The 15574-nt window shown below is 41.0% G+C and overlaps 1 protein-coding gene across 1 annotated transcript in view; it reads left to right on the top strand.

Moving 5' to 3' along the window:
• Positions 1-1911: 1911 nt before the first annotated feature.
• The window catches only part of LOC311059099 (1-phosphatidylinositol 4,5-bisphosphate phosphodiesterase beta-1-like), a gene marked incomplete at both ends in the record, with an annotated part of 40331 nt that continues 26668 nt past the window's right edge, over positions 1912-15574 (top strand). The window contains 3 exons of the mRNA XM_084076732.1: positions 1912-2010; positions 12669-12746; positions 14863-14931. Coding sequence (XP_083932858.1) covers positions 1912-2010; positions 12669-12746; positions 14863-14931 — 246 coding nt within the window. The remainder of the gene's footprint in view (positions 2011-12668; positions 12747-14862; positions 14932-15574) is intronic.

Genomic DNA, 15574 nt, shown 5'->3' with positions numbered 1-15574 from the left:
GCCAAATACATATCAATTTGCGGGTCCTTGGCTTGAAAAAGTTTAGAACCACTGCTGATATAGTGTTTCTTAACAGGAGGAATATTACCAAACTCACCTAGATATCTCTGTCAATACTGGCCAAATGTAATTGTACAGCTAATAATTCATGGATGTTTTAATTTCCTTTCATAAATCAATCTTTTCTCCAGGGGATATTTTTTCAAATCAATTTGTGCTTTAGAAATGTTTTTTTTTCAATAATGTAACTTTGACGCACACACAGTTCTGTGGCAGTGTTTCCTAAACACTGCCACATGGGACACATATTGGGGTTTTATGTTATATTATATAAAAAATGAAAAATGAAATAATAATAATTTCAGAAAATTTTAAACATAAAAAAAATAATCATGAATGTAAAAAAAACAACATAAGAAATCGTGAAAATAAGGCAATCTCTGTACAAGCATTGCAACGTGTTGTATTTTTGTAAGTCTGGGTCCCCGACGTTTGGGAACCACTGCTGATGAACCACGCTGATTCAGAGCGCTCGTATCGTTGATGTTGGAAAATTCGGAGCGCTGTGCTGCAACCCATTAAGACCTGAGACCGATTCTACAAATGCCTTCTAAATCACTAGTACTCAAACTTTTTGTGTGCCAAGGACCCCCCAAAATGATATGTATTTGGCCAAGGACCCCCCATCTAAAAATCTTTTGTACCAGGGACCCCCCCAGGAGAGAAGATTTGTGTAAAAAAAATTCTAAACCCAAAAATAGCAGATGTACTAGCTCGCGCTGTGAGCTTGTATATCTGCTATTTTTAAATAGCCAACGCTAAAATCTAAAATGACACGGATGCTTTCCCGGTTTTAACGGCTGAAGCTTGTAGATCTGGTATTTTCTGCCACGTTTTTTTCTTCAGTCAGAATACGAATGCTGGGGTCTTTAAGTGGTAAAAACACAACATTGTAAATGTCAGCTCTGAGGTTTTGACACCGACATACCTTTAACTGCATCCATTTAGCCTTAATCTGACAGGGTTTACATTATTCATCCTCCTACGCTCTAATTGGCAGATCTGTCACCCCCCCTGTCTCTCTCTCACTCTCTCCTTTTCTCTTTTTTTCACTCTGTACTTCCTCCTCTCCGTCTTTCCATCCCCCCATCTGTGGGATGCTGCCGTTCCCGTTGTGCGCATGTCGTTGATGAGTCAATTTGTGGAGGAGCGCGTGCACACACACACAGACACAGACACAGACACGTGCGTGCGTGCGTACACACACACACACACACACACACACACACACACACACACACACACACACACACACACACACACACACACACACACACACACACACACACACACACACACACACACACACACACACACACACACACACACACACACACACACACACACACACATGCATGTCCATCCTTATTCAGCCTGCCTCTGCGAGACGCAGCACCAACGGAGGTGAGCAGAGTAGACAAGAAGAAGAAGAAGCTGGTGATACAGAAGAAAGAGAGATATAGAGGGAGACAAAGACAGAGAGAGAAAGAGACAGAGACAGACAGAGAGAGAAAGAGACAGAGACAGAAACCGAGAGAGTAAGACGGGGAGAGAAAGAGAGAGAGAGAGAGAAGACCGAGGCGACGAACAGAGTGAAGACAAGAAAAAGTGCAGACATGAGTTTTTCCATTTCCAGACAAGAAGTGAGAAGATGTGAGTGGCTGGAGATCCACCCCATAAACGACTCTGCTGCTGGACTTCTGAGGAGTTGGTGCACATCGGAGATGATCCACATGCCCGCCGTGGTGTGTGCTTGAGCAGCTGTGTGTGTACGTGTGTGTGTGTGTGTGTGTGTGTGTGTGTGTGTGTGTGTGTGTGTGTGTGTGTGTGTGAGAGTGAGTGTGTGTAGCCATGGCCGGTGGCCAGCCAGGGGTCCATGCCTTGAAGCTGCAGCCTCCTGATGTCTCCTTCACGCTGAAGAACGGGAGCAACTTCATCAAATGGGACGAGGTAAGCATGGAGACTAGTTCCTGGTTCCTATAATCCGACTACTTCCAATATCCTAAAGTCCTACTACTTCCTATGTCCTATAACCCTACAGTATACTGCTTCCTAGTTCCTAAAGTCCTACTACTTCCTATTTACTATAATCCTGCTACTTCCTATTTCCTAAAGTCCTACTACTTCCTATAATCCTACTACTTCCTATTTCCTATAATCCTACTACTTCCTATTTCCTAAAGTCCTACTACTTCCTATAATCCTACTACTTCCTATTTCCTATAATCCTACTACTTCCTATTTCCTAAAGTCCTACTACTTCCTATAATCCTACTACTTCCTATTTCCTATAATCCTACTACTTCCTATTTCCTAAAGTCCTGCTACTTCCTTTTTCCTACAATCCTGCTGCTTACTATTTCATATTTCCTATAATTCTACTACTCCTTATTTCTTATATTATACATACACAATATATACCGGAGGAGGTTGTTCCCGATGGGTGGGCCACGAACGCTTTTGAGATTTTCAAAGTGGGCCCTGATCCAGAAAAGATTTGGTAACCAGTGTCCTATCACAATGTCCGATGAGTTTGTTGTTCCGTTTATTTTCTTATTTTTTCCCCGCTGCTATACACAGAGTATTACTGTACTTTAACACTCTCTCAGATTTCTAGCATGTATGAAATGCCAGCAGTAATTCAGGAGTAGTGAAGGCAAGTGGAATGAATGAAGGGCTTCTATTCTCTGTCCTGGTACCTGTTGGTAGGGTTTATATATAATCCTGAGTGTTCCGTTAACTCTGACAATGTGATGTCTGTAGATATGGAGCAGGTTGCGCTTCCTCCATGTTGTGCACTTGTTGATCGGCTATTTCAGGCGAAGAGATTACAGAAGGAAACGACAGCTGACGAAGTACAGTAATACTCAGGTCTATTTCACTAAGAAGGTAGACCTGTCCCAATGATAACATAATCGCCTAATCGCAATTATTTGAGATAATCACATTTATTTTGCATAATCGTCATAATCATTTCCATGTTGAAAAATGTGCATATATTTTCAAACATTTAAAAAAATAGTGGAAATAGCAGATCTATAAGAAGGTCAGCAGGTTGGACATCGATACAATCACAGACTTGGTAGAATATCTTTCCCATTATCAAGGGTACAGAAATATCATTATCAAAATATCAATGATACAAATATAAAAAAAGCAGAAGTGCAAAATGTGAATCTCAAAGATTGCTAACATCACAGATGTTCCCAGTGGCAATGATTCGGGAGCTTGTAAAAGTTTATACTTTGTTTAATAATAATACAAAAATGTGTGCATGTACACACACTGCCACAGAGTACAGTTATTAGTATTTTATTGGAGGTGTGTGTGTGTGTGTGTGTGTGTGTGTGTGTGTGCGTGCGTGTGCGTGCATGTGTGTGCTGGCATGCTGAAGTAGGGGGCGTTGATAAGAAACGTGCTGTCAAGTTGCTATGGTAACTGGTCTGGTTACCACCACCTAAACAGATGAGGTGTGTGTGTGTGTGTGTGTGTGTGTGTGTGTGTGTGTGTGTGTGTGTGTGTGTGTGTGTGTGTGTGTGTGTGTGTGTGTGTGTGTGTGTGTGTGTGTGTGTGTGTGTGTGTGTGTGTGTGTGTGTGTGTGTGTGTGTGTGTGTGCGCGTGTGCGTGCGATGAGCTAGTGAGTCATTGTCATTTTAGAAGTGTGTTTGCATGAGTGTACAGAGCATACAATATTTGTGAGTCTGACATTCCAGCATTTGCTTGGAATGTCATTGCAGCACTGTGTGTGTGTGTGTGTGTGTGTGTGTGTGTGTGTGTGTGTGTGTGTGTGTGTGTGTGTGTGTGTGTGTGTGTGTGTGTGTGTGTGTGTGTGTGTGTGTGTGTGTGCGTGCGTGCGTGCGAGTGTATACATATACATAGCATTTATACATGTTATTCTATTGGAGTGATCTGATTGGTCAGAAAGCTGTTCCAGCCATAGTTTTATGAGCATATACGGTATACTGTAATACAGCTGTGCTTTATGAAAAAAGTGGAATCGGTTGCTATGCCAACTACAACTGGAGGTAACCTAGGGAGATTGTTGGGCCAATCGGTCTCAAAGTGGGGTCCGGGGACCCCCAGGGGTCCTTGGGGGGGTTTTAGGGGGTCCCCAATTTAAACACTTAAATGTAAGCCATTTTACTGTTCGGTTATTCAAAAATAATATATATATTTTTTTAAAGTGTTGACAAATCTTCGCTTATGGGGGTCCTTGGCACAACATCTCTTCAGATGGGGGTCCATGGCCAAATACATTTGGGGGTCCTTGACATAAAAATGTTTGAGAAACACTGAGTTTTACTGTTCCACTGGGTTTATGTGTCAGACAGCACTTTGAAGAAAGTTTATTTTTCCTCATAATGTGTATTGGCCTTATAATGTGAAATCCATGTCTATTACAGTAGATTACAATCATTAACCATAATTCCACATATTACTGATGTGGCATACTATTGACAGCGTTTTTATAACGTTTAGCCGTTGTCGTGTGGACAGAGAGATTTTTTTAAACGGGGCCGTGTAGACGCGGAGGTTTTCAAAAACGAAAACGAAATATCTGCGTTTATGAAAATACCCGTGTACGTGTGGACGAAGCCTTAATCTCTGTCAGGCGGAAAACTAATTTGTCTAAAACTGTTACTTTTCATTATTCAAATTCAGAAGTAGCAAAAGTAGCAGATCTACAAGCTCGAAACGTGTCTGTTAGAATATGGAGATAAGAGGGTTATGCCCGACAGCAACGATATAGTCCACTGTCGTGTGGAAACTTCATGTTTCCAAAATGGTTTTCACTAAGTGGAAAAAATAACCTGTGTGTCCAAAAGGGATCTAATGTACTTATTATTTAGTCACAAGCTCTTGTAAATACTTTTCATTTGTTAAATGCTTATAAAACCCACCTGACAGACTTACCCACTTTCAACCTGGCGTCCCTATTTGTGGCATTTCAAAAATAGCAAAAAATGGCAGATCTACAAGCTCACAAACGCTGTATCGCAACACATTGTGAGCTTGTAGATCTACTATGTTCATCACTTCAGCTCAACACTGTCATATGACTTAGTATAGGGCATTACATTAATGTCCTACTTCGTCATATACATATGGAGATTGTTAGCCACATACACGTTATAGGGCTTAAAGTGGTCAACAAAAATGATTAAAACGTTTATTTTATTAGGATATTGGAAAGGGGGAGTGGCATAATCTTTAGGCCTATATACAACATTTAAACTACAAGGAAATGCAAAGTGCTTTAAAAACACTAAGCAAAAGAAACCCATTATAATGTAGGTCGGAGAGGCTTATTGTCGGTATTGGCTGAGAACACGGGAGTCTATCCCCGTTTCAGATTAGAAAAGGACATTTTTGATTTAAAAAAAGATGTTAACATAGAAAAATAACAGCATAAAATTACAGTGCAAAATAAATAATTTATAGAATCTCATTAAAGGCAGCAGCAAACACAAAGTTCTTCGGCTTTGATTTAAAAGAGCCGGTAGTTTGTTCCAGATATGTGCTGCATAAAAGAAGCACAATCAGGGTACATTCTTTTCTCAGTAATATCTGGGTGTGCTTATTTTCTTTTAAAAGAGGGAAATAATGTTTCTTGCACAGTTAACGGGTTACGTGAGTGCTCCGGGTTGCATTAAGTGATGCCATGTCCGCTTATTACAAGTGACTTTGGGCTTGTTTTGCTTGCTTGTAAATAATATTGGTAGTTGCAGGTTGTGTTTTTTGGGCTTGTTTCTAAAGTGTAGTTGCTTAATTGGACAACCACTGGTGGTTGTCAAATGTTTTCATGTCATGCCCCCCCCCCCCCCCCAAAATAATGTGCATTTGTCCCTCCCTAACCCCCATCTGAAAATGTTTCGTGCCAGGGAGAGCCCCGTGCCAGATTTGTGTTGTTAGAATGTTTTAAAAAATCTTCCAAATATTCCACATTTTATTTCAATTAGATTGTTTTTAAATAACAGATCTACAAGTTTGATGCGTTGTGAGCTTGTAGATCTGCTATTTTCAAATAGCCTATGTGCATACAGTACAGTACATAGGTTTAAGTGCTCATGTGGCCTATATTGTTGCTTCTTTTGGGCTTGTTTTCCTAGACCTGGTTGCTTATTTCTCTCACAAAATTTGGGAGCACTGGTTGTATTCTTAACACAGGTAAACTGCTTCCCTTTGATCCAAACTCTCAGGTCAATGTTGCATACTTGCATTGCAGTTCTGCTAGATCAGTGGCTCTCAAACATTTTCATATCAAGGACCGTGGGCCCCCATCAGAAACTATTTTGGACCCCCATACAATAGTGTTATAAAAAAAGAAAGTATTCACAAAGTGTCAAAAATGTTCACAATTTGTGTTTTGAAAATAGCCGATCAATGCGCTGCATCGGGATGCGTTGAAAGCTTATTATCTTTTTCCGCGTCTTCCTCTGTCGCTCCTGCCACCTGTATGTTCTCTCTCACCGCATCCATGAACCTCCTCTTTGGCCTGCCTCTTCTCCTCTTACCTGGCAGTTCCATTTTCAGCATCCTTTTCCCAATGTACCTATCATCCCTCCTTTCCACATGTCCAGACCATCGCAACCTTGTCTCTCTTGTTTTATCCCCAGACCTTCTAACCTGGGCTGACCCATTTCTGATGATGTCCATCCTTGTCACTCCTATAATGAGAATCGTAGCACCCTTAATTCTGCCACCTACGCTTCCTGTCTTTTCGTAAGTGACACCCAAGGGCCAAGGCTTGGATATTTACGATGAGCCCAACACGGAAGCTTATGAATGGCCAGAGTGTGGCACTGTTTTACCCTGCACCGACCTGCGGTGTCAGAAAGAATTTATTTAAACGCAAGTGAATAGGTTTTTTGACAAACTTTAGACTAGATTTTCTTACCGTAATAAAAATTGTCATACATTCTATATGCTTCCAGTCGCTACTTTAAAGTCTCCTTTCAATCATCAGGATATGCGTTTTGCTAAATTATGGTCCCATTTATTCTAAAATTGACGATAAAGTAGGCTATGCTCCAGGAGGGGCGGGATGATTTGATTGACAACCTACACAACCAATAGCATTCATTCCCCGCCCCGCTCTTGATTGACAAGCTACCCAACCAATAGCATTCTTTGGGGGTTGTTTTCCGGTTCCCTGGTCACATGTCTGGTCTCAACCAATAGCGTTTGAGTTCCGGCGTGGCCAACTGTATATATTAAAGATGGGAGGATACACGTTCCTGAACTATCGGCTTCATTTTCGGTCTGTAGAAGGCAGGGGAGTGGCTTTGTCCATTAATTTTTTACAGTCTATGGTGACACCGTTTCCAAGCCATACAGCATGGCTGGTCTCACTACCGTCCTATACTATACACCTTCCCTCTCACTCTTGCTGGTACCCTTCTGTCACAGATAACTCCTGACACTTTCTACCATCCAAACATACTCAAGGACCCCTGGGGGTCCCCGGACCACACTTAGAGAACCATTGTGTTAGATTAGTTCTGCCTTTGTTACAGTTAATCACATCATCTTTACGGATTAGTGGGAATCACAGACGCTGTTCCTAATTGATTTCTGTCATATCTGTCAGATGAGCAGCTTTGCTTTTGGTATGTGCGTATATCAGGTTTCCTTTACATTTAGTTATGTAACAAAGCTGATTTATTGTCTGCAACCCCGAGGATCCTACAAATACTAAATATCTCAAATAATTTTCAATTTACAAATTATGAGCCAGATGTTGTTTTAAACATTTTATACCGAATGCTGGTTCCTAAACTTTTTAGCTTGAGAGCTGGTAGATCGGTTATATATATAGCGCTATATTCAATTATCTTTTTTTTTTAATGGAATTTCTTTAATTTTCTTTTAAATGGAATGTTATATGTAACTTCTTTTTCTGCTTTCTTTTCCTGAATTATTATAACAACTTTACCAAACAAGAGAAAAGGGGTAAAAAAAATATATATATATTCTGATAATCATTGTTATAGACTGTTTGTCCAATAACAGGGGTCTCTCTGTCTCTCCAGCTCTTTAATAAACAGAAAATACATTTTCAGGTGGTTTGCCAATTTCATCCAATCAAAAGAGAGTACCCATTTATCAGCTTCATGTTATAGTGTTCCAGTTCCAATTGTGTCTGCTCATTTATTTGCGTCATCACCTCCACTTTCACTTGTTTATCCTGTATCCTGTATGAGTTCTCTCTAATGATTGGATTAAATTGGTATGGTGACCAAGAAGCTTGAGAGGCAGGAAGACCCCCGATACAGACCTATACAACTGAGTGTGATTTGATGTCCCTCTTTAATCTGACTAGCTCTATACTACTGTATGGTGACGGACCTCATTCGCCTACATACTGTATGTAGTATGACAGATGTCACCGTCAAACTGACCGCTGATCTTGGCCTCGTGATTGGCTAGTGACACCCCTCGCGGTCTCACCCACACAGTGGGGATTTGCCTTATCTTGTAAATGTCCATTAGCTGTGTTTACACAACGGGTTTATAACACTGAACCTCTAATCAGCCACTCCCAACGTCTGACCCAGGGCCCACTGGTGGGGCTCCCAAATAGTTTGGTTACTTTATTTCTTTATTTGAGACAATCTATAAATATTAATGCGCAATGCGTTCAAAATACAGCACAATACAGAAGCAGTGTTATCAAAAATACACATTTTCATCCCCAGTCCCTGACATACAACGATAATACAAATACCAAAGACAATGCAAGGTAAAAAAAACTAAAAACAGAATACAAAACAAGTAATAGTGCAACGTATACACAGGCTCGGGGCAAGGCAAAAGAGCACCCTGGGCTCCTGGGCAAAGTAACAACAGTGCGCCCCCCGACGCAGCCATGCATACTGTATGTGAAACGGGCCTCTGAAAGGCTAAATAACACAGAGAAAGACTACTGTTTGAAAATGAAATAATACATTTACTTCACAGCAACCAGTACAGCAAGTGGTTAAGTGAAGTCAACATAATTATGGCTTGTCAGCAAAGTCTTCAATAATCTTGAAGTATTCCAAATTGCAAGTTGTCCTCAAGGGCTATTTCAGTGAGTCCATTGAGACGGTCTTGAGACATAGTTGACAGTAAGTCGTTTTTCAGGAGTTTTAGTTTTGAAAAGCTTCTCTTTGAAGAGGCCACTGTCTGTTACTGGCACAGTCAATAATATACACAGGGTTTGGGTACATACCGTACATATCCAAGAGGCTTTCCTGACAAATATAACTCAATATGCCGAATGGAGAATCAGGCTTGTCACTGGGATAGCTCTTGACAACTATACTTATTTCAAGACACAGGTCTTTTCAAGTGCACAGCGTCTGTTTTGTGCCCCACTTAATTTATTTCGGACGTTTCGTTTTATTCGGAATGAATGGGTGTGTATGGGGAAAACGCTTGCTGTACGCGACTGTGTGAGTCCGGCCAGAGAACGGCCGGCGCCCAATGCCCTTTGGAGCCCCCAGTGGCTGGCTTGGTGCCTTGGGCAATTGGCCAGATTTGCGCCGGTCCTGTGTATACATGAATAAAACTCAACTTTAATGACACTCACTGTCAGTCTGTTACAGACTAAAATACATCATCATCATCATCTTCCTCTTCACCATCTTCTCATAGTCATCTTTTTGTGTTTGGACAAAACGTTCATTGCCGCTTGCAGCTGTATTTGTTTAGATGTTGTGCTGTGTAGTTTAGCCTTGGATATAAAGACATAAAATGTGATCAAGCATTTGCAATCAGGTAGGCCTAAAACGTTGTAACAGCCCATTAGAGAAAACATGATCCCTAAACTCAGTATCTTCTTTAATGACTCGAATAAGAAAAGAAATCCCAATTATAGTTTTTATTATCATTCCTCTAACGGAAGCCTTTTTATTGCTTTCATTATTGCTGTAATAGTATACAGTCTCTTGTTCGTTTTGTTGATGGTGGACAGAAACCTCGTATCTCCATATTTAAACTTTTTATGTTTTATCGTAATTGAAATGCTGTACTTCATCGTACTACTGTGTCACACAAAAGTAGCCAAAATAGCCGATCTACAAGCTCACAACGCATCACGATGCGTTGGAGAAAAAATATATAAATATATATATACTGTATGTTATGCTGTGGGTTATAAGCAATTTATTGAGGCAATGAAATGTATTAACAAGAGCGTTTGTCTAAATAGTAACTACATTGGATCCATTGGAACACAGGTTCTGTTATCACTTAGTGAAAAGTTTCCACACGACAGTGACTATTATGTCTACTACTACTGCTATGTTTTTTTTCTCGCTAATTGAACGCCCTACTTCATACTAGTAGCCCTACTTCATACTACAGCATCACACAAAAAGTAGCAGATCTACAAGCTTGAAACGCGGCGCGAAGCGCCGCGTTTCGAGCTTCTGCTGCTTTTGCTATTTTTGAATTTGAATCCTTGAATCCTAATAATAATTATGTGCAATTATGGTTAATGATTGCAATCTACAGTCTTTTATTATTTCCTGAAAAGTAACAGTTTTGGACATGCAAGCTTTTCCGCCTGACAGCGACAATGTGTTGGAGGTCCCACATGGGTTCATAATTACTGAGTCATCCTTTAATGAGCCTTATTGTCTGTTTGGATTCGATTACAGTGTTCTCTGGAGCCTGTAATGTTATTTTTTTTAATGCCTTGTTTAATTTCCGAAAAGTGTAGCACCCACGGCTGGTAAAACATTACAAGCATAATAATGCACCGAGTATCCTCATATTCCCCATATACCCAGGTAGAAATAAACCACAAAAGTTTACCTAAATCTACAATACAAAGTTGTGTGTACAACTGTCCTCTCCTGACAGGGAGAGGTAATTGCAACCGTAACACCCGGGCATTCGAACCCAGGTCTCCAGTGTGGGGAAACCAAACATATCACTTGTCCAAGAAGGACACATTTTTGCTTATGAGCTTCCGACGGGTCCCGGGCAAACGTCTATTTTTTCTTTTGGGTCTGGAGCTGAAAAGTTTGGGAACCGCTGCTAAATAAGTAAATGTACTTAAGTAAAACGTTTGAGGTACTTTTACTTTACTGGAGTATTTCAAATGTTATATACTTTTACTTTTACTCCACTACATCTCAAAGTCAATTATTGTACTTTTTACTGCAGTGCACTGCAATTATTAGATAACTTTAGTTGTTACTTTGTAGATTTGGATTATTATTACAAAACATACATTGACCGCTTCAGCCCTATTTATACTTTGGCTATTTGAAAATAGCAGATCTGCAATTTTCAAAGGATTTCTTTTTGAAAACTTGTGAAATGGGTCCTTCTGCATAATGAGTACTTTTACTTTTGGTACTTTAAGTACATTTTGATGCCAATACTTTTGTACTTTTACTCAAGTAAATTTGTAATACCGAACTTGTACTTGCAACAGATTATTTCTACAAGAGGGTATTGATACTTTTATTTAAGTAAAAAATGTGAGTACTTCTTTTGTGGATCCCACTGAGATGGGATGTTTAATTCATCAATGCTTATTCTGATCTTTTCTCATCCGTCTGATGTCTTTTGGATCAGTGATTCTCAACCTTTCTTTCATTTCAAGGACATTTTTTTAAGAGAGACTGAAGGAGGCTTTTGGGAAGAAGAGCTAATGATGAACTTGTAGTAGTAATAATACCTGTGGAAACATGTAGAGTCTACGTCTGATCTCATTTAAATTAGTGCAAGTTTTATATGGTGTAGTTCTATTTTAAGTATTCTTAGGCAATTTGGTTTTAATTTTAAGTGAAGTTAGAGTTTTCTTTTTGTTATATGTTACATTGTGTTATCGTTGCTGTCGGGCAGAAACCTTCTATCTTCATATGTCATGTTTCTTTTCGTAAATTAATGATTCAAATTCAAAAACAGCAAAAGTAGCAGATCTGCTACTTTTGATGCTTTTAGGTGACGCTGTAGCATGATCAAGTAGGGCGTTAATTTCTTCTTTATCTATTTATAATCTTTAGCTATATGTAGCAACATAAGTTTTTTCAGAGAACTCTTAGAATTTAGAACAGTGGTTTAGAACAGTGGTTCTAAAACATAGCAAATATACAAGCTCACAGCACGGCACGAAGTGAGCTTGTTGATCTGCTATTTTTGACACAAAACCATTTCAGATGGGGGTCCGCGTGGCAATTACATTGATTGAACGTCCTGGTTTCACCTGGAAACATGGGCCTGCTGGGCTACTGTGGCAACAGTGTAACTGTTTGAAGTTGTCATGACAACTGGACAGAACTTACTGTGTGTGTGTGTGTGTGTGTGTGTGTGTGTGTGTGTGTGTGTGTGTGTGTGTGTGTGTGTGTGTGTGTGTGTGTGTGTGTGTGTGTGTGTGTGTGTGTGTGTGTGTGTGTGTGTGTGTGTGTGTGTGTGTGTGTGTGTGTGTGTGTGTGTGTGTGTGTGTGCGTGCGTGCGTATTCATGATTTTGAGTCATTATTGTTGTTATGTTTTAATCTCTTTGGTGTGTCTTTCTTTGCCCTCACTCTCTCTCTCTCTCTCTCTCTCTCTCTCTCTCTCTCTCTCTCTCTCTCTCTCTCTCTCTCTCTCTCTCTCTCTCTCTCTCTAGGATCTATCTACAGTGACTCCAGTCATGCTGTATGTGGATCCACATGGATTCTACCTGTACTGGACCGACCAGAACAAGGTTACACACACACACACACACACACACACACACACACACACACACACACACACACACACACACACACACACACACACACACACACACACACACACACACACACACACACACACACACACACACACACACACACACACCTCCTCTCTCTTTCCAGGTGGGCTCAAAATCCCCAGCAGGAAGCGGGATGTAGCATTTAACCCCACAGTTCACTTCCAACCGAGTGTGTGCATTCATGCGTGCATGCACTAAGGCATGGTTTAAGCTCTCTAGAATCACAATCAGCATCACTTTACTTTACTTTCCGTCCGTAGTCCCACATACAAATACACCACAGTGACAACATGACAAATAGAGAAAAAACAACATACTGTACCACTGCCTACAAATTCAAAAACTAAATCATTAATTAAACTAATTTAAGCCTAAGTAACAACCTAAATACCTACTGTGTAGTCTAATACCTATCCAAGAGAACATCTAAACCTATTTTGACACATCTAAGATTTAGCTCAGTAAAAGCGGAAAAGCATCTGTGTCATTTTAGATTTTTGCGTTGGCTATTCAAAAATAGCTGGCGTACAAGCTTGCAGCTTGTACATCTGCTATTTTTCTTTTCTTTTGGAAAAATCTTGAAAGTGTGAGAACTACTTATTTATAAGACATTTGTAGAAACGGCCTCCGGTCTTAATGGGTTAAAATCAGCTTTTTGCATCACAGGTTACAGGTGTAAAGAAGTGGGTGATTTAAAAAAAAAAGAATCGTACCAGAAAAGGGAAGCAGAATAGACATATATCCCAGTGGTTCTCAAAGTGGGGTGCAGGGACCCCAACAGGTCTTTGTGGGGTTTCCAGGGGTCCCTAACAAAATGAATTAATATAGCATCCAAATCAGTTTAACTAATTTAACCCCTATTTTTTACTTCAGCAATTCGAGAATTCTTAGCCACTCCACAAGCTTATGATGCGGAAAATCGTGTCCATTTGGTTCCATTTTTACACTCTCAGTAATGGGGGTCCTTGAAATTAAAAAAGTTTGAGAACCACCGTGCAACACTAAATGGAACAGAGCCTTATATTAATTAATATAATTGGTAAGGAAGTGAGTATTCTTTCACAATATGGCGGCTGTGCATACAGCCTTCAGTATCTGTGTCTGTGTCTGAAAAACTGGTAATTTACGACCCGCCATTGTTTCAGCTAAGGCAGTGGTTTTCAACCAGTGGTCCGGGGACCACCAGTGGTCCTTGAGGGAGTTCCAGGGGGTCCCCGGCTAAATGATAGATAGGAACCAAATGGACCCTTTTGGGTCTGTAACTCTGAGAGTGTGACAAATGGAACCAAATGGACCCTAACGGGTCCATTTGGTTCCATTTGTACACTCTCAGAGTTAAATTAACATTGATTTTATAATAAAAGTTGGCGTCCCAGAGATAGAAATGCCATTAAATGTGGGTCTGTAGCCTAATGCATGTTAAACTGGGGGTCCTTGAAATTGAAATGTTTGAGAATCCCTGCTAGAGCCGTAAAAATCGTCTCTTATTGGGGTCACTGGCATAACTTTTCAAATGGGGGTCCCTGGGCTAATGTGTGTCAATTTGGGGGTCCTTGACGCAAAAAAGGTTGAAAACCACTGAGCTAAGGTATTTGTGTTAATAACACAGATGACAGGACATTTGACCACAGCAACAGTTGGTAGGTTGAACGTTGCGGGTGTCAATAAACGCTGTGAGTGAGCTCTGTGGACGTGATGTCCAAAGTGCTCCTCCTCTCATGAGACACTTTCTGTGGATACGGCCCCTTATGGGGGTCCCTGACACAAAATCGGGGGCCCGTGGCCAAATACGTACTGGGGGGGGTCCTTGTCATGAAAACGTCGGAGAACCACGCACTGTAACTGTGTGTGTGTGTGTGTGTGTGTGTGTGTGTGTGTGTGTGTGTGTGTGTGTGTGTGTGTGTGTGTGTGTGTGTGTGTGTGTGTGTGTGTGTGTGTGTGTGTGTGTGTGTGTGTGTGTGTGTGTGTGTGTGTGTGTGTGTGTGTGTGTGTGTGTGTGTGTGCGTGCGTGCGTGCGTGCGTGCGTGCGTGCGTGCGTGCGTGCGTGCGTGCGTGTGTCATACAGGAGACAGAGCTGTTGGACCTGACTCTGGTGAAAGATGTGAGAACAGGAAGAAGCACCCGGCCGCCAAAGGTACTTCTATCTGACTTCTACTTTGTCGTCCATCTATCATTATGACTCTCTTCTCATCCAATAGGAAGCAAAGCTGTGATCACTTTTAATCCAACAGAAAGCAATGCTGCTGTCACTCTCACTCTCTTCTCATCCAATAGGAAGCAAAGCTGCTATCACTTTGACTCTCTGCTCATCCAATAGGAAGTAAAGCTGCTATCACTCTGACTCTCTGCTCATCCAATAGGAAGCAAAGCTGCTGTCACTCTTTAAAAAAAAAGTTTTTATTTAGAGTAGCCAATAATTTGTTACCCCCCTTATCTCCCCAATTTAGTCGTTATGCCAATTGATTCCTCTCTACACACATTTCTGTGCTGTCACTTCTGTTGTATCCTACTGACTCACCTGCCAGTGAGGAGCCCCCACCGGGAGGACGTAGGGCCTTCGTCCTACTCCTCCCGCCCAACACTCCCTGCTGACAGGTGCCGCCCCAGCCCATAGGAGTACTTGCAATGACCAATATCACGCTCCCGCCTGGCTTCCCTACCCCGAACATGGGCCAATTATATTCGCATAGATTTGAATCATAGACCAGGGGTCTTCAATGTTTTCAGGCCAGGGACCCGCTAGCTGAGAGAGAGATGAATCAGGGACCCCCTCTATA

Source organism: Gymnoscopelus microlampas, assembly GCF_963454915.1.
Source record: "Gymnoscopelus microlampas genome assembly, chromosome: 13".
In the NCBI taxonomy this organism is placed as follows: domain Eukaryota; kingdom Metazoa; phylum Chordata; class Actinopteri; order Myctophiformes; family Myctophidae; genus Gymnoscopelus; species Gymnoscopelus microlampas.
This window is presented reverse-complemented; position numbering and strand designations above follow the sequence as displayed.